The following is a 21,800-nucleotide window of genomic DNA, read 5'->3' as shown; positions in this document are numbered from 1 at the left end:
AACAAGGTCCAGGTCAAGATATCCTTAAAAAATTGTTTCAGATAACAATACCGTATTTATGTCTTTAAAAATGATGAATTAAAGATAGCTGTGCTTAAGGAGATTACACTGATGAGCCAAAACATTATAACCATCTGCCTAATATACTGTTTGTCATTCGTGTGCTGGCAAAACAGCGCTGACCCACCGAGGCATGAACTCAACAGGACTTCTGAAGGTGTGCTGTGGTTTCTGGCACCTAGAGATTAGCAGATCCTTTAAGTCCTGTAGGTTGTGAGGTGGAGCTGCTGTGGATCAAACTTGTTGGTTCAGCACATCCTACAGATGCTCAGTTGGATTGAGATCTGGGGAATTTAGAGGCCAGAGCAACACCTTGAACTCTTCATCATGTTGCTCAAACCATTCCTGGACAATGTGTGCAGTGTGTCTGGGTGCATTATCCTGCTGAAAGAGGCCACTGCCACTAGGGAGCACCATTGTCATGAAGGGGTGTACCTGGTTTGCAATGTTTAGGTTGGTAGGTGGCACAAGTTGAATTTACATCCACATGAATGACCGGACCCAATGTTTCCCAGCATAACATTGCCCAGAACATCTTACAGTGATCCTTGTGCAGTACTTCCTCAGGTAAATGCTGCACACATGCATGGCCATCCATGTGATGTAAAAGAAAATGGGAATCACCGGACTAAGCAACCCTGCAAACAAGCCTGCAATAGCCCGTTACCGGCCCACTTTTTTTTATTGATGATTTCAGACTTTATGATTTTCAATAAAACAGCACTAAGGCTTCCTAAAGGGCCAGGCTTGTTTACAGAGGACCTTACTCAACTGCTCCAAGCTCCACTTCAGATGCTCCCATGCCCATTGTATGCCCTTTCAATGGTAGACAGGGGTCATAGGCTCTGTAATTGGTCTACACAGCCCCTATGCAGCAAAGTGAGATCATCATATAACCATCATTATACTTTTACCTTCTGTTGGCTCAGACCAGATGGGATAGCCTTTGTTGTCCTTGTGCATCGACAAGCCTTGGGTGTCCAACACCCTGTCGCCGGTTTGTGGTTTGTCCCTCCTCAGACACTGTTGGTAAATCTTCACCACTGCTGACCGAGAGCAACACACAAGCCTTGACGTTTCAGAGATACTCTGACCCAGTCGCTTTGCCATATTACAATTTGGCCTTTGTCAAAGTCACTTAGATCTTTATTCCTGCCTATTTCTCCTGCATCCAACACATTGATTTCAAGAACTGATGTTTTTGCTGCACTATCTAATCTACCCAGACCTTAAAGGTGGACTTATTATACAGTGGGTGTGGAAAGTATTCAGACCCCCTTAAATTTTTCACTCTTTGTTATATTGCAGCCATTTGCTAAAATCATTTAAGTTCATTTTTTTCCTCATTAATGTACACACAGCACCCCATATTGACAGAAAAACACAGAATTGTTGACATTTTTGCAGATTTATTAAAAAAGAAAAACTCACTCATATATTTAACTCAGGTGCTGTCCATTTCTTCTGATCATCCTTGAGATGGTTCTACACCTTCATTTGAGTCCAGCTGTGTTTGATTATACTGATTGGACTTGATTAGGAAAGCCACACACCTGTCTATATAAGACCTTACAGCTCACAGTGCATGTCAGAGCAAATGAGAATCATGAGGTCAAAGGAACTGCCTGAGCTCAGAGACAGAATTGTGGCAAGGCACAGATCTGGCCAAGTTTACAAAAAAATTTCCTTAAGGTTCCTTAAGGTTCCTAAGAGCACAGTGGCCTCCATAATCCTTAAATGGAAGATGTTTGTGATGACCAGAACCCTTCCTAGAGCTGGCCGTCCGGCCAAACTGAGCTATCGGGGGAGAAGAGCCTTGATGAGAGAGGTAAAGAAGAACCCAAAGATCACTGTGGCTGAGCTCCAGAGATGCAGTCGGGAGATGGGAGAAAGTTGTAGAAAGTCAACCATCACTGCAGCCCTCCACCAGTCGGGGCTTTATGGCAGAGTGGCCCGACGGAAGCCTCTCCTCAGTGCAAGACACACATGAAAAAACACCTGAAGGACTCCAAGATGGTGAGAAATAAGATTCTCTGGTCTGATGAGACCAAGATAGAACTTTTTGGCCTTAATTCTAAGCGGTGTGTGTGGAGAAAACCAGGCACTGCTCATCACCTGTCCAATACAGTCCCAACAGTGAAGCATGGTGGTGGCAGCATCATGCTGTGGGGGTGTTTTTCAGCTGCAGGGACAGGGCGACTGGTTGCAATCGAGGGAAAGATGAATGTGGCCAAGTACAGGGATATCCTGGACGAAAACCTTCTCCGGAGTGCTCAGGACCTCAGACTGGGCCGAAGGTTTACCTTCCAACAAGACAATGACCCTAAGCACACAGCTAAAATAACGAAGGAGTGGCTTCACAACAACTCTGTGACTGTTCTTGAATGGCCCAGCCAGAGCCCTGACTTAAACCCAATTGAGCATCTCTGGAGAGACCTAAAAATGGCTGTCCACCAACGTTTACCATCCAACCTACTAGAACTGGAGAGGATCTGCAAGGAGGAATGGCAGAGGATCCCCAAATCCAGGTGTGAAAAACTTGTTGCATCTTTCCCAAAAAGACTCATGGCTGTATTAGATCAAAAGGGTGCTTCTACTAAATACTGAGCAAAGGGTCTGAATACTTAGGACCATGTGATATTTCAGTTTTTCTTTTTTAATAAATCTGCAAAAATGTCAACAATTCTGTTTTTTTCTGTCAATATGGGGTGCTGTGTGTACATTAATGAGGAAAAAAAATGAACAAATGATTTTAGCAAATGGCTGCAATATAACAAAGAGTGAAATATTTAAGGGGGTCTGAATACTTTCCGTAACCACTGTAAGTATTATTTCAGATACACTGTTTGGAAGTTATTCGGGCTGATACCAACAACAAACGTGTATCCAATCAGCATTAGGGGGCCTATGACGGTCGAGGTGAGAGAAGGAGCAAGAGGAAGATTTGAAAAAGAAAAAAAAAAACTGCAGAACGAGAGATGAGACACAATACAAAAGCTCAAAAGAATGTCACTGGAATGAAGGTTTATGACTGGGCAAGCGCTTTAGGACCTGTGTTAATATTAGAACAGCTGTCCAGCGCTGGAGAGAGCTAAGTGGGAAGGCCTGAAAACAGATGCGGAGGCTGCTTTGATCCCGCTTCTCATGTGAGTAACACAGGGTCTGGAGCTGCTGTGCTGTTGGCGACTAACATGAACACTTATTTGTATTTACTCTGGTGTACTCTACGTTCATTTTGTGTGCTTCCTTGTTGTTCGTTTGAAGCATTTTGTTGCGCGTCAGCTGTGATAAACAGACATCCACTCGCATTGCGTCTGTAACAGTGGCCAGATAGTGAGAGTTGTGCAGGTAAACCACTGCGCACTGACGACCGCAAGAGAATGTGGTGTTTAGTGTCATTGTTAGTGCTCTTTGGTCATTTTTAAGCGAGATGCTAACGGTCTAATCAGATTCAATGAACTATGCTAAGCTATGCTAAAAGTGGTACCGCCAGACCCGGAGATCGGCTGAATGGATTTGAAAACGGTAAAACTCAACTGTTTACCTTTTGGGGAGTTGGAAAATGAGCCTATTTTCAAAAAAAAGTGGAGTGTTCCTTTAATATATGGCCTTGTTAAGAGATGATCAATGATATTTGCTGGTTTGACTGGCCATGTTTTGGCTCATCAGTGTAGGGGTGCGCAGGGCACAAACTAACACGGGGTTAGTTGTAACACACGTGGTTTAAATACTTTCACACATGCTAGCATGAAGAATCTTAGCGTATTTACTAGTTGCCCAATTCGACAATATATAGAGAACCAAAATTCAGAAATCTTTGGAAGATATCACTAAACATTTATTTAACAATAGCAAAAGTAAATTTCTTACGTAAGCTAATTTTTCATCTATATTTTTTGTGTTTATTTAAAATCAGACAAATCTGATATTATTTTAAACTCCAATCTGTTGTTTAGCAGTTTGGGTAGTTCTTTAATGCTTCACTAACTATCAGAAGACACTAACCAGGTTTAAATTCCAGTTGCACAGATAGGGTTCGTTGTAACACTGCATTACAATGTGTCCTGCTACTAGAACTATTTATCAGAAAATATTCAGAAAATATTATTTCAAGAAATTTACAGCATTTGTACTGTCTCGTCTAATTGTCCTAGTGTTCTGTGAGAGTGTTCACTGTCAAACCACAAAATTATTTAAATTTGAATTTCTAAAAAAAACTGCCATTATTTTATATGAAAAAAAATAATAATAATTGTCTTTTATTGACAAAATATTTTAGTTTGTCATGTATATTTTTTAATTAAGTCAGATAACATTTTTAGCTGTCAAATGGTCATGTTACAATGTGCCCCACCTATGGGGCATGTTGTCACATTTCACTTCCCTTCTTTCGGGGAAAATAAAGAAAAAAAATATACACTGTATTACTGAAACAATGCCACATATTTGTACCAGACATTTGTAAAATTGATGTGGAACAAAAGAAACTCTCTGAACCTAAAGTACATTTACACAAACTGAGAAAGTCAAAAAGCGTTAGGTTGTGCCCCTCTCTCCCCTCATGGTGGAAATGAAACCTTGCTCTGAGGATGTATTGGGAACAGAGCCATCTGCTGACTGGTAACAGCCACAAAATCCTAAAAAGCATGAAAAACAGCAGATCTGTTTTTTCATGGATTTAAATTTGGTTGGTTGAATTGTGTGGAGTGTAGGCCACTTTGAAAGTTTTCAAAGCAGTTTGTTGTTTAATTGATCAATATTTTTTTCTACTTTATAGTTTGTCTTTTCATAAATATACTATAAACTATAAAAAACTATGTAAAAATATATATATATATTGATCAATTAAACAACATACTGCTTTGAAAACTTAAAAGTGGCAAGCGATTGATCAGAAAACGAAACTTGGCTGTCATCCATAACGTCATCTTCAGATAAACGATAGCCTGAAAGTGGAATTTAGTTATGATTTATTGGCTGTTACCCGCTAGCAGATGGCGCTGTTCCCAGTACATCCTCAGAGCTTCACAAGGTTTCATTTTCACCACAATGTACACTCATGTGCTAAAACATCATTGTTTAAGATGTTTTTCAGACAGCAGGGGTAACGAATTCGACAAATAAAGTCAAACATATTCACTTAAAATGATGACTGGTCAAAAGTGTGTTGTAGACATTTTACTTAGCCTGATTGTGACATGATCTGCCCCGCCTATGTGTGTCAAGAAATAAAAGCACACCTCGTTTACTATCGTTTTCATGCTTTCTGTAACATCGCAACCGTCACCATCATGTAAACAGGCTACTCTGTAGCCTATTTCTGAAACAGCTCCGGGGACTCCTGCTTTGCAGAATACAAAGGCAACAATATTCAAGACTCGATCAGCTCAACAACGATTTAAAAAAACAAAAAACAAAAAATGGGAGGCTATTTTGTGCTCACTCTTTTTGTCTTTCTCGTTGATGGTAAGTCACTTGACTTTGTAGTTTCAACATATGCATTGATGATTATTGCAAATGCATTCGTGTAGAAAATGCATGAATTGAAAATGTAGATGTGGCGTAGGCCTAAGCTGCTTTGGTTACATGTCTTTGCTGAATGCACAGTTGTAGCCTAAATGCATCTTCACACACATTCACAGCATAAGGTTACTCGATGAATTCTTACTTTATAACTCAGCTGCGAGTTCACGCAAAATAAGACAACATTTTGAAATTAAGCTTCCATTCGCAAGTGATTAAACTGTGTTAGGCTACAGTATATTTATGAACGCACATTTTTCTAAAGTTTGACCTGTTCCTGTATACATATATTCCTCCTCTGACCTCTGTTCAGATGTGTCAGCGGTGATATCAGAGTTACGAAACAAGTTTCTATATGCAGAAAACGAAACTCATGGTTGCTGTTGATCACTTGATGTTCTGAGAAACGATCCATTAGCTTCTAGACTTTTAGTTTCAAATGGCTCTGCATACTTATAAACCTACAGAAGAACTTGTTTCATACCTAACACCACTAATAAATGGTCTTCATATGATGTAGACTGGTGTAGTTGGTCTAAGCCCAGCTAACAGAATTTTGTTTTAAGAACTTTCTCCAAATATTCAGTGTTGGTTCTGGGAACATAAAAAAAAGAAGTTATTTAAACTATTTTGATACAATTGTTGATATGCTTTATAAATGCATAAATGTTTTCTGAAAACACCTGCAATTGTTGATAAAGAAGCAATTCAACAAAAGTCAAGGGTCAAGAGCTCAACGAAAGCAAACACTGATCTCCATGATGGTGACCTCAAACCAAACATTTTCAATAAGACATCAACATCTAAACCTCTGTTATTCTCAATAAGATCTACTGTAGACGTGTGACAGAAATAAAGTCAGTCTGGTTAGTAATAAGTGAAGCTGGTAATGCTGTTTGTGGAGTTGTTTAATCAGATCTTCAGAGATTTAATGTCTTTTATCTTCAGTTTATCTAAGGCTGTGGCTGAAGAAAGTTGTAGTTTGTGTTCTTCTTTCTCTTTCTTTCAGTGTTTGTTCACAGCAGGTGTTTGAATGATTGAAAGAATGTTTCAGGAACATCATACTAAACTTTAAATAACATTCTACTAACATTAAGGAAACTGGACATTTTTATGTTTTTGGAATGTTACAAATCAACGTTCCTACAATGTTGAATTATAAATCAAAATTAAGTTGAAAGAACGTTTGAGGAACATCATACCTTATAAAAACGTTGCTGTAACGTCAAGAAAACAAGTCCAACATATTCACCTAATCATGACTGGTCAAAATGGTCCTGTAAATTGTTATGCGTTGACTAGCTGGCTATGAAACGTTTACCTCACCTTGAGTAATAATATAAAAATAGTTCAGTATATATACTCTGAGTCTCTGAAGTACAGAGGTCTTTATGATTGAAGATATTTTGTTATTGGCTTTCTCGTAATCCAACACACTGCTGTGTTGTTGAATTTCTTGTCAAATGCACACACTCACACACAAGTGATTATTGTTTATCTTTGTCTCCAGGTGTGGTTGGTGACACATCTGGAATGAACTTGGTATCAGTGATGGAGGGAAATTCAGTCACTCTAAACACTGGTGTCACCAAACAGCAACGTGACAAGATGCTGTGGTATTTTAATGACACTCTCATAGCTCTGATCAATGGAGAGGCCAGTAAGAGCTGTTTATATGATGGTGAAGGTGGGAGATTCAGAGACAGACTGGAGGTGGACTATGAGACCGGATCTCTGACCATCACAAACATCAGCCCTGAACATGCTGGACGTTATGAAGCAAATTTCATCCAAAGCAAGAGCTCAGGAACCAGCCACAGTTTGAACAGAAACAGCAAGTGTGACAGCACAAAGATCAGAAAAATGAGCAACATTGGCAACACCATTAAAACATTCATTCTCTCCGTCAGTGGTGAGTCAGTGTTATTTACCTTGAAATATTTTTGAAGAGATTTTTCAGAGATCAGAGATTTTTTGAATGTCTACAGACCGGTTTATACACTTTCCTTTTATAAATCCTGCTTTAGTACAGATTATTTCTGGTTTGCCAAGATTAAACTGACACTGTTCAGTCCTTTTCAGTATACATTTCTTGTGAATAATTCAACATTAAGATGATATTAAAAATACTATAATTGGTCCTAAAAGGCTCTTTTTCTGACTGCCTGTACCAAACTTTATTTCTTTACTATTATTCTCTTGTATTTTCCAGCTTCTCTGTCTGTTCCTGACAAAACCGATGACGAATTGTACAAGATAGGGAAGGAGCAAGAGCGTGACAGGAGTATGTTTTCTCCTCCCTTCCTTTTTTATTTACAGTCACGTAAAAATGTTGTTGTGTTTGTTCGGATATGCTGTTTTTGGTTTTCTGTGCAAAACCTGCTAAGGACCAGATGATTTTTATTATGTCCTGATATGTAAAATCATAGAATTCAAAGAGGGTGTACTTTCTTTTTCACATGACTGGATATCCAATTACAATCAGATTCACTCACACTAATGTCTGTCTGTCTTTATCTGTCCAGGTCTGCCTTCAAATCTTATAGTCGGAATAGCTGTTGCTGTTGTTCTGTTGGTGTGTGTAGCTTTAGTAACAGCTGGTGTGATTTACTATTGCCGCAGGAGCTCTAAACATGGTAAGTATCACCTACAGATACTATAGTAAGAGGAAACCAACACATTTATTGTGCAAAATTAGTGTTTAATGGTGTTTGTGATTTTTTTTTTTTTTTTTTTTCCTTTACAGCAGAAGCTGAGAAAAACAAACTTGAGCATCTGTTGAAAGTCTAAATATAAGGTACGATACAGCACTAATGTTGTGTTTTTGTAGAATATTTTCATAAAAAAATACAGTATGGTGCAAATGTCTTGGGCATGTTACAACCTTCACAAAAATTGACAGTTTTAAGTCAGTTATTTTTATGGTTTGCTGTAATGTGCAGTAAAAGCACACAGAGATCTGATCTCACCATCATCCAGTAAGTCTGGGATTACACGAGAAGACAGAAAAACTGAGATTGTATTTATATATTAACTGTACAGTATATTTATATGCCCACTGACTGAATAGAATTTATAACAAAGTCACCTAAATGAGAAAAAAACACTTTAAAACTGAATTTTATTAACTTGATGACAGATGTGATTTATCTCTCTTTACTTTGTGATTCATTGTTTTCTTACAGAAGGAGAAAGACGGATGTGATGTGAGGGATTTGAGGATCCCAATATATATATTAGGGGTAGGGTTTACTATGTGACCATAGGTGACCATAAGTCTAATTGGACATCCATGACATGCGGAGTCCCTCAAAACTCAGTTCTTGCGCCGCTCCTGATCATCCCGTTTATGCTTCCACTGAGCCAAATAATAATACCTCACAAAATGCTGGGTTGTTTCAACTCATGTTTTGGTCAAATATGGACAAACCCAATCATTGGTTTAAAAAGTTATTTAAATAATAACAATAATGATGATATGTTATATTCATATAGCACTTTCCCAAGCTCAAATCGCTTTATAATCAATAAACATGAATACATCAACAACAGGACAAATATAAGAAACAATACAGTATACACATCAAACATCACAGACGATCACAAAATTTGAATGAAATGCATAGTTTGGAGTGTAATATATACAAATATCTGACCAACTATCCAAACAGAATGAGCAGTAGAGTAAAAATGAAGTAAAAATAAAGTAAAAATTAAGTAACCAGAGTAGTCCCTCATGGAGTGCATTAAGCAACCTGCGCCGAACTGCATCTCGAATCCCACAGAGCCCAATCAAATGCAAATGGCAGGACCCAAACAGCAAATGGGAACACTCGATGATGACGGCCGCCACGCCATGAAATCCTCCCATCAAAGATGCAGATACTTTGTCCGCAACAACCACGCTACAAACACCTGAATATAGATTCAGGTAGGCCGGATGAGCACACCACCTCCATGCATTAGCGGGAAAACATAATCACAGTTGAAGTCTGTTTTATGAGCGTGAGAAACATTTTACACAACAAGACAAATAGCCCAGAAGTTGCATGACAAAAAAAAAAAAAACATTTTAAGTGTAAAAAAACAGTCGTGTTTGTCCATATTTGAACTGAACATGGGTTGAAACAACCCAGCATTTTTTAGAGTGAATGTAGATGATACCCAGATCTACTTAGCCCTATCGAAAGTACAGCCCCATTGACTCTCTGTGCCAGTGCATTGATGAAGTTAACAGTTGGATGACCCAAAACATCTTTCAGTTAAACAAGACAAAACTGAAGTCGCTGCATTTGGAAACAAAGATGAAGTTCTCAAAATCTTGGTGTGATTTTGGAGTCAGACCTGAGTTTCAGTAGTTAAAGTAATCTTTTACATTACATATTTTAGGTAATATAATCTCAGTACTTTTTGAATACTTACCTATCTTGTTTATAACATTGATTTGAATAGTATAATGTACCATACTGAAAAAAATTAGAAGAGAAAGAAAATTTGTTTAATCATAAAAAATTAAATTATAATTAATAAATAATTTGAAAATAAAAACAATCAAAATAAAACACTAACTAAAAATAAATATTCTGTGTTTATGCTGTACAATTGCTCTATTTTCCATGTAATTAGTCGCCTGACTAGTGCCCGGTCTGAGTGTGCAATTTCAAAAACCTTTTGAGAACAGAAAATTTAAAAGATAAAAAAAGAAATAATCATGTAATAAAAAAATAACTGTATTCTGATTATAAGTATCTAAAAATTAATATACTGTATTATATGTAAGTATGTGTAAGTATATAACATAAGTACTTAATTTTTGGAATCTGATTACACTGTAAAAAAAAAAAAGTTTTTTTTTTTGTTTTTTGTTTTTTTTTGTAAAAAGTGTCCTTCACCTGATTGTGTGAAGGACACTGTGCACCTTCTAATTCAGCTTGTGGAAAAGTTACTTGTGATGAACTCATGATTCTTCATGTGACTTCCTCTTTTACCACCTGCATTATTATAGTGTTTGTCAGTATACAGTATGTTAAAGATACAAAATAGATTTTAGCAGCAGTGTGCGTTGTTGGAATTACTGGATTAAATTGCAGTTTTCTTGTTTGTAAATTACAGATTTATACTGTAAAATTGACAGATTGGTCTGTAAATATGTTTACATTTTTACTATTTGTTTACAGAGTTATTCTGGCAATTGCAGCTGCCAGGATTACTATTACTATTATTATTATTTGTAAAACAACTGGATTTCTTTTTTAAGGTGTAGGATATCTAGATTACATATAATCATTTACTACCCAGAAGGGTGGACTGTTTGGTGCGTAGCCCACCTCCCATAGTCAATATTGTAATGGACTCCTCACCGGCCTTCCCAAAAAGACCATGAGACAGCTGCAGCTCATACAGAACACTGCTGCCAGAGAAAGAGTAAAACAGCAGCCTATTTTAATGTACTTTTACTTGTTTATAAATCACTCAATGGCCTATTGGACCTCACTGCAGATATGCTCACTGAATATAAACCTAACAGACCACTCAGATCAATAGGATCACATCAATTAGAAATACCAAGGGTTCGCTCTAAACAAGGAGAGTCTGTTTTAGCTGTTACACCAGCCGCAGCTGGAAGCAGCTTCCTGAAGAGATCAGATGTGCTCCAACAGTATTACATTCAAATCCAGACTCAAAACACACTCTGCCACTGTATGTCCGACTTATTGCACTTTATCTATGTACTATATGTATCCTTCTTGATTTATTTTTAACTGTAACTTGGTAAATAGATTTTTAATCATTTTTATTCTTTGATTTTTATGTGGTGGTTATTATTTTTTAAACCATCTTTGTAGAAAGCACTTTGAATTATTATTGTAAATATGTGTTGTATAAATAAACTTTAGATAATGTGGCCACAGGGCCAAGTGTAACTTTACAGGTAAGGTTTTTGTTTGTTTGTTTGTTTGTTAACAGAATTTTCCCTTTTTGTCATTATACAATGAAATACCAGTAGTTTTAAATTTACAGGTAATTGCTTATATTTTGGTATTACATTTTTTTTTTTTTTTTTAACATTTTAAAGGGTCTTTATTTGAATTCATCTGCTTTATCTGTGGTAAATGTCCACATATATTTAATCACAGAAAGAATATCTTTACAGTTGTTGTTCATAGTTTGTCCACAGTGATGCGCTATATAACAAGTGGTGAAGTCATCACTAGCTTTATATATCCTTCCTAAAATATATATATATATATATATATATATATATGAATTTGAATTTTTATGAATAAAGACTCATTTATGTTAGAAAAAATATTAAACCTAATTAAAAACACAGCATTCTGTTTAATTAAAAATTAAATAATTTGTAATGTAATTGTGCTAATCTGAAAACAAATTGGTAAAATATTATATGTATTATGTCATTTCTTTCCACAGTGTGGTTTAATTTTCCACATAAAATCAAAAACATTTGCATTTTTTTATAAACTTGACATTTACATCCACACATTAAACCTCTTATTTCTTTGATATCCGTATTTGAAAACCTTTTCATATATTTAACTCTTTATAGATCAAAATGCTGAGATATATCACAATATTTAAGATTTTAAGATGTTTCTCGTCTCCTCATCTTGTGGATCTGATGTCATAAACCAGAACAGCCACAGTAGCCACGCCCACCAGAGCAGAGACAACCAATCGGATCACAGCTTCAGTAGAAAAAAAATCTACACTGTAGAAAAAAGGTAGTTTCTTTAACTTAACATTTTGAGTTATCTTTTTGCACTGACTCAGTTAAATTGTATTTACTTAGAATTTTAAGTACTTTCAACTTGACAAAAGTAGTTATTTGAACTTATAATTTAGTTGGAATAACTTTATGAAAGTATATTTAACTAAAGTTTTTAATACCACAGCTCATAATTTGACATTTTCTTAGTTAAACCATGTTTGTTGTGGTAAAGAAAGCCAGAAATGAGATAAGGTGGTGTTTACTGCTTATTAATGATATAAACATCATGTGGTTTGTTCCATTTATTATATCTGAACTCTCATCACTGATGATCGGGTTTAGCGTTATTAATGCTCCTAAACTTTCTGCTGATCATGTGATACTGCAGCATTTGCTCCAGCAGTATCATGACAATCTGATCATGTGAAGAAGAAAAAACACATGCTGAACAGTAAGTTTTGATTTACAGCATCTTTCAGACACACACTGACATCAAGAATCAGCGTATGAACCTCAACACTGGTGACAATCAACAGAAAGCTTCATGCTGCAGTGCATTCTGGGTGCAGCAATCAAAACTCATCCATGGTTCCCAGCATGCATTGCGGCAAATAAAAAAATGATTTATGTATTTATTTATGCAGGAATATGTGTATTTATACATTTATTTGCACATGTCTTTATATATTTATTTATAATTTTGTGGATTTATTTATATATTTATTGTTTTTGCAGGTTTCGTCCTCCATAATCTGGCTGAGACCTAATGAACGCAAATTTAAGTACGCAGTTGTGGTTGTGTATTAAGTGCTTGTAAAAGAATTTTGAAAAAGAACGGGTGAAGGTTGTTGAAAAGTTTGTAAAAAAAAACAACAACAACAAAAAACATTTTGTTAAAGTGCATGGGTTAATGTTTATTTATCATGTACTTAAATCACAAATACAATTGGGCATTCTTGCTGAATATATACAGCATATTTGTGATTATTATTAGGATAAAAAAAATGCCTAAATAGGCCGTTTAACAGATTTAACAAAGACTCATTTCATCTCACTGAAGCAGATCAACGAATACGGTTACTCTGTACCATAAAAACAGACACAAAGTCACATAATCCTGAAGAAAAATCAATCATAGAATCATGGCAAATGTTGCATTGTGGGATTGTAGGTAATTCCATCATAAAAGACATTAAGCACACAGTTTTAAACCTTTTTTATTATTATTATTATTATTTTCATAAACTTTTTTTTTTGTGCTTCAGACCAAACTTTGTAATGCTGTAATCATATTGGAGGTTAGTAGTTTGGTTGATGGCTTAGAACTCTTAGTGAAGTCCTTATGAGAAAATAAATAGGAAAAATACATCCAGAATTAATTCTGCTGAAAAATGGGCCTGTCACTGTTGTATTATAATGCCTTCTAATGAACTTTGGTTTTAATGTGTACATTTACACTGTCTGTGTGGTTTTAAATAAACTGAATATACAGAAAATGAGTTTTTAATCAACCTTCATTATTCATACAAGTCAGAGTTTATTTTTATTATGACACCTCCTCAATTAAAATTGAGGCCTATATATGATTTATAGATGTAAAGCAGTTTGGTGGGTAATATTCAGTTTTCAGTTCAATTCTACAGTGATTTACTGGCATGACAAATATTGTTACGTTTGTATTTGTGGGGTTGCTACATATGAAACAAACTGAAAAGAGCAACATAACATAAATTAAGAAGAAGTAAAATAATTGATTGAACAAAGAAATGAAAAATGGATGCAATTAAAGAATAAAATTAAATACTAAGAATATTCATCGTTTTGGCCACCAGATGGCCCCAATACACCAGATTCGGGTAATGAACATTTTACAATCCAATTCACAGAGCATTGGTGAGAAAAGCTTTGTTTTGCCATCACTAAAGAATTAGACACACATATTTTTTCTTTACTGATTAAAACTCCCATATATGTCACAATATTTATGACATCTGTTCTGTTTTCTCCGTTCTACCTCTTGTAGATCTGACGTCATTGACCAGAAGAACAGCAGCAGCCGCAGCAGCCACGCCCATCAGAGCAGTGACGACCAATCGGAGCACAGCTTCAACAGAATCACAACAATGGGCGTGGCCTTCTGAAAAAAAAAAAAAGATAAAATAGAATTGAGATTTTCAACAAGCTGACTTTATTCTGTCATGAACTCAAAAAAGATAATCTTTTATGCTTCACAGAAGAAGAAAAAGAAGACGCAAAAACTGCTAAGAAAGACATGAGTAAATGATGACAGAAGCTCAGTCATCATTTCAGGCATCTTAAAGTATCAACCTCGGTAGAACCAACAAATTAATTCAGTGAATATTATCGTTGCTGTCGTACCTGAACATGTGTGACAGAGTTGAGTGATGTCCAGATGTTGAGTCTGGTTGCTGATGGGATTGTTCAGCACACAGCTGTAGGTGTTTTTATCCTGATATTCCACCTCCAGAGGTAGAGAGAGACTGATGCTGAGATCAGACACACTGATGCTGGACAATAAACTGTTTCCTTTGTACCAGGAGAGAGTCACATGACTCACATTCACCACTGAACACACCAATGAACATGATGATGATGATGATGATGATGAAGAACATTGTGAAGAGTTACTGCTGATGACAGGAACAGGCAGACGAGCTGAAAGACATGAGAGAATAAACAAATCTGGATAAATCTAATCAACAATGTTCCATTCGATGTGTTTAAGTGTTTAGTGTGATCACAGTGACCTCAAATTACAAAATTTTATGTGAAAAATAAAATAAGAATATTTGAAGGAGACAATTGATCTCTACTCACCGTAGACAGAAACATTGAATGTTTTTGATGATCGTTTCACTCCCATTATCTCTAGTTGATAAACTCCAGCATGTTCAGTTGTGATGTTTGTGATGGTCAGAGATCCAGTTTGATCGTCCAGCTTCAGTCTGTCTCTGAATCTCCCATCAAGAACATCATCAAATGTGGAGAAGATTCCAGCAGCTCTATTCATTTCAGCTATGAGAGAGTTTTCAGCTCCATATTTCCACAGTATGTAGTCATCTTCATGTATTTCAGTAAGATCAGTGTATAAAGTGACAGAATCTCCCTCCATCACTGACACTGAATCACCAAACACACCTGGAGAACAGAAGCAGAAACACAAAAGAACATTGAGGCAGGTCGATTTGTTGCTAAAAGTTGCTAAACTGACACTGTAAGTCACATGACAATGACAACATGGGGGATATAGTATGCCCAGAGTACTGTACATTCATACTATAAAAAATAGTGACAGAGTTGCGAGTGTGTGACGGAGAGTCATTTTTGTTTCTTTTATAGGGAAAATGTGTGAATTTTATCATTTGAGTTAGCAACTTTTCAAATGTTGCTAAAACTCGCTGAATAAATTTTATTAAATAAATTGCCGGAGTAGCCTGAAAAGTTGTTAAACAAAATTGTTCAGTTGGCATCACTGAACGCGCCCAGTGTAGCAGCTTCATTAAAGGTGCACTACAGCTGCATCCTTTGAAGGCCGGTTGCGAAGGCACTGTGGCACGATGAAGGCTGTCCTCCTCCAAAAGCATCCTTTGTTTCACGGGCAATGAAGGGTACACCAGATGTGCTGTGTCCCAGTTCACCTATACTTACACACCCTAAAAGTATTTACTATTTTTGTGAAGAAAAAGTACATACTGTACTTTGAGTGTGTAGCGGAAGAGTAGTCAAGCTTTGGGACAAACTATCACATCATTAAACTGCGTCTTTACGGACGCTCTGTCACATAGTCACTCGCATCCTGTCACTATAAACTGGCCTGTCAATCATCTTGTCACATGTAACATTTCATTTAATTTATTTCATTTTATTTTCAGCTTAATTTGCATCTTCTATTTATGAATAACAGAGAATGCAAATCCTTTGGCTGATTAAAAAGTAGTCAATTGTTTTGTATTAAAACTAAAGCAAGATTTAATGTCTTAAAAGAAATAAACTTACCAGCCATATGCCACATGTAGCACAAAATAAACAGATGAACCATCTTTAAATAACAGTGCTTGAAATATGTGACCACTCACTGTGAGAGACAGATTGTGCACTAACACAACGGTGTTGAACTGTGATATTAATATAGCGTTGCGTGTGATTCCGGATTTGACCACCACCCACATGTGCAAGCTACTCTTGCATGTGCTGGATGTGTTGCATGTGTTGGATGAGATGCAGCTCCTGTTTTTACTTATAATGATGTTGCAGCTAGCATGAGATCTCTACACAAAAGCTGCTCGTGACTCTTTAGCTCCGCCCACAGCACTGACAGCAGACACGCCTCCAGAAGCTCTGCTATTTCCGGAAAGACTCGGTTTAGCGTATCTATCTTTTATAAATATGAAGATATGAAGGATGCATTGTTACTCTATAGGTACTCAAGATTAACATGAGATTGGCAGAAACTGTGTGTGATACCCCCCCCCCCCCCCCTTTAATGAAAGTTATTATGAGCATTGTAATGTTTAAAATGGATGTCATAACAAATGTCAAATAAAAACAAGTAAAAATGTGTTAGCAACAACATGTTAAATCATTAATACTAGTGCATCACCTAGCTACATGCTAAAACCATGTTAACACATGTTAGCAACATCTAGTGAAATGTTAAAACATGTTAGCATCACACAAATGACGTTAACAGTGTGAACATAATGTCAAAGCTACTGGAAGGCAAGCCTGTAACCTTTAGCCAAAAAAGCGTAACGGCTAATGCTAACGCTCCGCCCCCGGCAGTACGCAGGGAAGGAGACCAGCGGCTGTTTTTTGAATGGATGTCAATGGACGAGAGGCTTCACTATGCTGATTAAACAGCTTTTGTGGGGAAATAGCTAATCATTTAATTAATAGACAGCCTGTTTGTTAATCTTCAGCATGTTTTACACTAAACAATACTTTCGTTGGGAACTATATGTAGATTTTAGCTTAATAAAAATGTTTGTTTTTAAGAGAAGGCAGACTAGGGAATGTTGCGACTGATGTCACTGCCATTACACGATAGGCTGAGAGGTGCCACACGTGATTAAGTTAGCCATTACGCTTTCTCCAATGGCAAGAGATACAGACCCTCCTATCTCCCTATAATATACAATCTCTAATAATGTTCATCATATTAGCATCTTGCTAAAAACATGCTAGCAACAAGCTAATCATGATAGCATCAGGCAAAGAACATGTTAACTGTGTTAGCATCTCTTTCTACCTGAGGCAGTGTAGGGTAGTTGCACACAGCACACACCATTCACATTTTCTTCAGAAAATGTAGGCCTATATGTATTTTGTTGTTTTTATATTTTTTTAACACATTACTGTTGATGAATAAAGGGGTCAAAGTTTTTGCAAAAAACATAAATAATAATTATTATATTTTACTGTAATGCAGAAGCTATTAGTCCAGGCATCAGATCAAACCGCATCTCTGTTCAGATGTAAAAAGATTAGACCACTGCCGGTTTCACTTTGACTCGCGAACTGAGCTGCTCAAGTGTCATTCAGTGAATCATATACTGAACATGTTTCACTTGGCATGAAAATACACACTGAGGCCTTCTGTAACTCTTGTGCATTTTGCTAATATTAAAATACATTTTTGCTTGATAGTTAAAGATTAATTTAAACTACATGCTCTTGAGTGAGTCTACATGATCCTTTCTGAATAATTTCCGCATAATGACTTAAAAACGTTCAAAATATTAAAGCAGGACAAAATTTCATGCATTGATATTCTAGGGTTATTATAATGCCCTATTAATGTCAGTAAATCAGGCCACTACATGACAACTGTATCATCACTTTTTTTCTCACAAATTTTGCTATAACAAATGCACTTCAAAAACAGCAAACAAAGAAACATTAAAGTTAAGAAGTCAAGGGTCATTATTACTTTATTATTTTCAATAAAACAGCACTAAGGCTTCCTGGAAGCTAAGTGAGAGCTGCCCGTGCAGGGCCAGTGCTGAGGGGCCAATATTGTGCCAATGAGCAAATTCGCAGGGGTCCTGCGCTGGCAGGTGGGCCCGTAAAGGGCCAGTGCAGGCTTGTTTGCAGGGTAGACATCCATGACGACGCATGTTAGGGGTTGAGCTTACGGTGTTGTGATGCTGTTTTAGCTGCTGTTCTTCAAACATCCACCAGATAGCACCATTTATCAGTTAAATCAATATCATACCACTGATGAACAGAGTAGATGCACGTAAATATCAGTCAAAAACATCAGTAACCTCAATTGTCAGTTCATCTCTAGTACTGATTTCATGTTTATGTGGGAATATGTTCTCTCTCTCTAGTGGTCATGTGATGTTAAAGTATTTCTGAAGGGAGTTTACAGCTGCTTTCTTTAGGTTCCAGCACATGTAACAGTGAATGAGGGATAAAGTTATTGAGTTGGAAGTAACTACCTGGTGCGGTTGTACCATCAAAACAAGATAATAAGGTTACTGTCCAGAACTCTGAAGATGTAACCTCAAGTGCCTTTCTCAATAAAAAAATATATATTCTTTATAATATAATAGTGTTGATCTGTTACACTTTACTGTACATCTCATTACTAACTACTTTTGCAACTTGAACTGCAGCACTTCTGATTTTCACACAGACAGAGCATCCTAATCATCGCATCAAGGTAGAAAATCAAATATTTGCTAATTGTATTAATTTCTCAAATAAAGAAACAGCTGTTCTGGCTGGGTGAGTGTCTTATATAATGATCTTCGTTACTCATATATTTATAAAAGATTATTGTTTACCCAAATGGACAAATAGAGAGAAAAATTATGCTTGCAATGATTTTGTCAATAATCCAAATGTTAAGATGCATCTAATTTAATGCTAAATAAAACAGGCGAAACAAATATTTAACTTACCGTAGACAGTGAGGATGAAACTCTTCCTCACACTGTTGGTCTCTAGTTGATAAACTCCAGCATGTTCAGTTGTGGTGTTTGTGATGGTCAGAAATCCAGTTTGATGATCCAGCTTCAGTCTGTCTCTGAATCTCCCATCAAGAACATCATCATATACAGTGATGCTGTCGTCCAGCACACTGATTTCAGCTATTAAAGTGTTTTCAGCTCCAAACCTCCACAGAATCAGATCATCATCATCTATTTCAGTAAAACCAGAGTTTAGAGTGACTGAATCTCCCTCCATCACTGACACTGACTTCACTGCATCATCACCAAACACACCTGGAGAACAGACACAGATTAAGGGTTCACAGATTAAATAGACCTGTTTTGTAACTGTAAGGAAGAACAGCAGCATAGACACAGAAGTAGCCAGGATTAATATTTTTGTGGTGTTATGTTTAGTTATCTGGCACTGTTAGCACAATACAGGCGGATCTGTGGGAGGAGCCTCAGGGGTGATTGTCTCGAAGTTTACTTAATCCGTTTGTGTTGGGATTACATGAATGAATTTTGTTCAATTAACTGAAAATGGGCGGTGCTTGTTAGTTCCCATCATGCATTGCATATGGCTGGATAAAGAGAGAAAATGTTTAAAAATGTGATGTTATTTTATGTGTTTTGCAGTAAGATGAAAACGGGGAATGCTTGATAGTGTTTAATAGTGTTCAGTGTTCACTTATATTGCAATTATTAGAATGTTTTAAATTTCACTGGGTTACCATTGTAGAGAAGAGTGGGGCATTTGCTTAGGCTCTGGGCTGGTGCCTCATATTCAATTTCAGTTTTGTGTTGAAAGCTAACATTTAATATGCTAGTGTGTGTATTATTGTTAGCTAATAGGCTGTTGACTATTTAGTCCAGTCTAATGAATCAATCATGTAACACATATATGAAGAAGAATTGACCTTACAAAATTCAATCTTAATTCTGATTGGCTCCTTCACTGCTTCTGCTCTAGAGAATGAATAGTTATAGGAAGCCAAATAGTGCAAATCAGGTAAAGTTTCACAGAGATACATACATGGACTAAAAGGTTCAAATGGACAGTCTTAAAGCCATTGACTTTACTTTGTACTTGCCCGTATGAAAATAGCCTATATAGTTCTCTCTATAGTATACAATGTTTCATTGTAGTTTTTCTTTTAAATAAGAAGCTAAAAACTACACAAAAAAACAGTAAAATAAACTAGCGAGATTCATCAAAAATCATTTGATTGTTTTTCATTGTTTACAATGATTCTCCCTATTTTTCTCTTGAGGTTTAAATTAGATCTCATAATAAAGTTTCATTTTGGTTTGAGTATCTTTTATCTAGGAAATCTGATTTAAAAAGTACTTTATGGCTCTGTATTAAATCTCTGGAGATATAATGTATTAAAACTAAAGCAAATGATGTGTTAAAATGAATATTATAACTCACCAACCAGACGCCACAAGCAGAACAAAACAAACATGTGAACCATTTTCAGAAAATAGCACTTGAAATATGTGAACACTTCAGTGTCAGATCGTGAACTAACAGGACAGTGTTAAAGTGTGAGATAATGTTTAAGCTCCACCCACTCACTGCACATGTACAGCTACTCTTGCTAAGCTGAACAGATCAAACCGCAATTCTGTACAGAAGTCAGCAGAGATCACTTTTTTTTTTTTTTTTTTTTGCGTTAGTTTAAGAGTCATTCAAATGCTCTAAAACCTGCTGCTCATAAGATCACATTCATTGATTAGCAATTTAAATTGTAAAAAAAAAACTGCAAATGTAAAAAAAAGAGTATATTTAAGTCGTTTAAAAAACACGTTTCTAATAAGTAACAATAAGAATGTCTGGTGTGTGCAGTTTACATTGTAGAAAAAAACATTCAAGTGTCATCAAGTTTATATGTTTTGTGCATTTTTTAAGATTCCTCATAAAAAATGGTCAGCCATATAATCACAAATTAGACTAGTTAAGATTAGTGAATCAGGCCAATCATGATGATAGTTATGTGATCCAAGTAGCCAACGTGACCGGATCAAATTTAGCTGTCTTTGCAATAGTAAATGTGCTTTATAAACACCCACAGCAGCCAGAGAAAAACTAACACGAGAAGCACTAACTAAAGCACTGATTACCATAATGGTGACTTCAAATGAAACATTTTTAATAAAACATCAACACGGATCATATCCAATGCCAACCCTCTAGTAATGACCCTGCTCAGTCATCCCTAAAAATGACATGATTAATAATAAAAATATTAATAATACTTCTACTTTGACAAAAACAAAAAAAACTTATGATGCTCATAATTTATATTAATAAATAACACATACAAAGCATACAGTAAGTTCATTGCAAAGCCCATTTACATTACTGATCAGAAAACTAATCAAACAATATTCTATAAAATAAAGTATACAGTGAAAGTATAGACAACAAATTATGTTAACATGATTTTTTTTTATGTGAAGACAAAAATTACATGTATAGATAGCGCAACACTGTATAAGCTCTGCCACTCACTTCCATC

General features: G+C 36.1%; 2 protein-coding genes across 23 annotated transcripts in view; one reads left to right on the top strand and one right to left on the bottom strand.

The window, feature by feature from the left end:
• LOC127519749 (uncharacterized) overlaps nt 1-21,800 on the bottom strand; it is a 172,663-nt gene that overhangs the window by 18,400 nt on the left and 132,463 nt on the right. The window contains exon 9 of one of the 2 annotated variants that reach the window (XR_007931880.1): nt 14,150-14,330. The exons of the other annotated variant lie outside the window; for it this stretch is intronic. The gene's annotated coding sequence lies outside the window, so the exon portion shown is untranslated. Of the gene's footprint in view, nt 1-14,149; nt 14,331-21,800 lie in introns of those variants that run through there. 2 annotated transcript variants of the gene reach the window in all.
• Nucleotides 5,217-21,800, top strand: part of LOC127519869 (uncharacterized) — a 65,734-nt gene continuing 49,150 nt past the window's right edge. For 3 of the 21 annotated variants that reach the window (XR_007931914.1, XR_007931913.1, XR_007931915.1), the window contains exons 1-7: nt 5,259-5,526; nt 7,094-7,495; nt 7,796-7,867; nt 8,109-8,219; nt 8,330-8,380; nt 8,769-12,329; nt 13,052-13,098. Coding sequence is in view for 3 of the 21 variants with exons in the window: in XM_051907538.1 (XP_051763498.1) it covers nt 5,481-5,526; nt 7,094-7,270 (223 nt within the window). In the remaining 18 variants the exon portion in view is untranslated. Of the gene's footprint in view, nt 5,527-7,093; nt 7,496-7,795; nt 7,868-8,108; nt 8,220-8,329; nt 8,381-8,768; nt 13,816-14,148; nt 14,210-14,339; nt 14,633-21,800 lie in introns of those variants that run through there. The other 18 variants (XR_007931907.1, XR_007931906.1, XR_007931909.1 and 15 more) reach the window with 13 other exon arrangements.

The sequence above is a fragment of the Ctenopharyngodon idella genome, chromosome 10, assembly GCF_019924925.1.
Source record: "Ctenopharyngodon idella isolate HZGC_01 chromosome 10, HZGC01, whole genome shotgun sequence".
Classification (NCBI taxonomy): Eukaryota; Metazoa; Chordata; class Actinopteri; order Cypriniformes; family Xenocyprididae; genus Ctenopharyngodon; species Ctenopharyngodon idella.
Note: the sequence above shows the minus strand (reverse complement) of the source record. Positions and strands in the feature narration are given on the sequence as shown.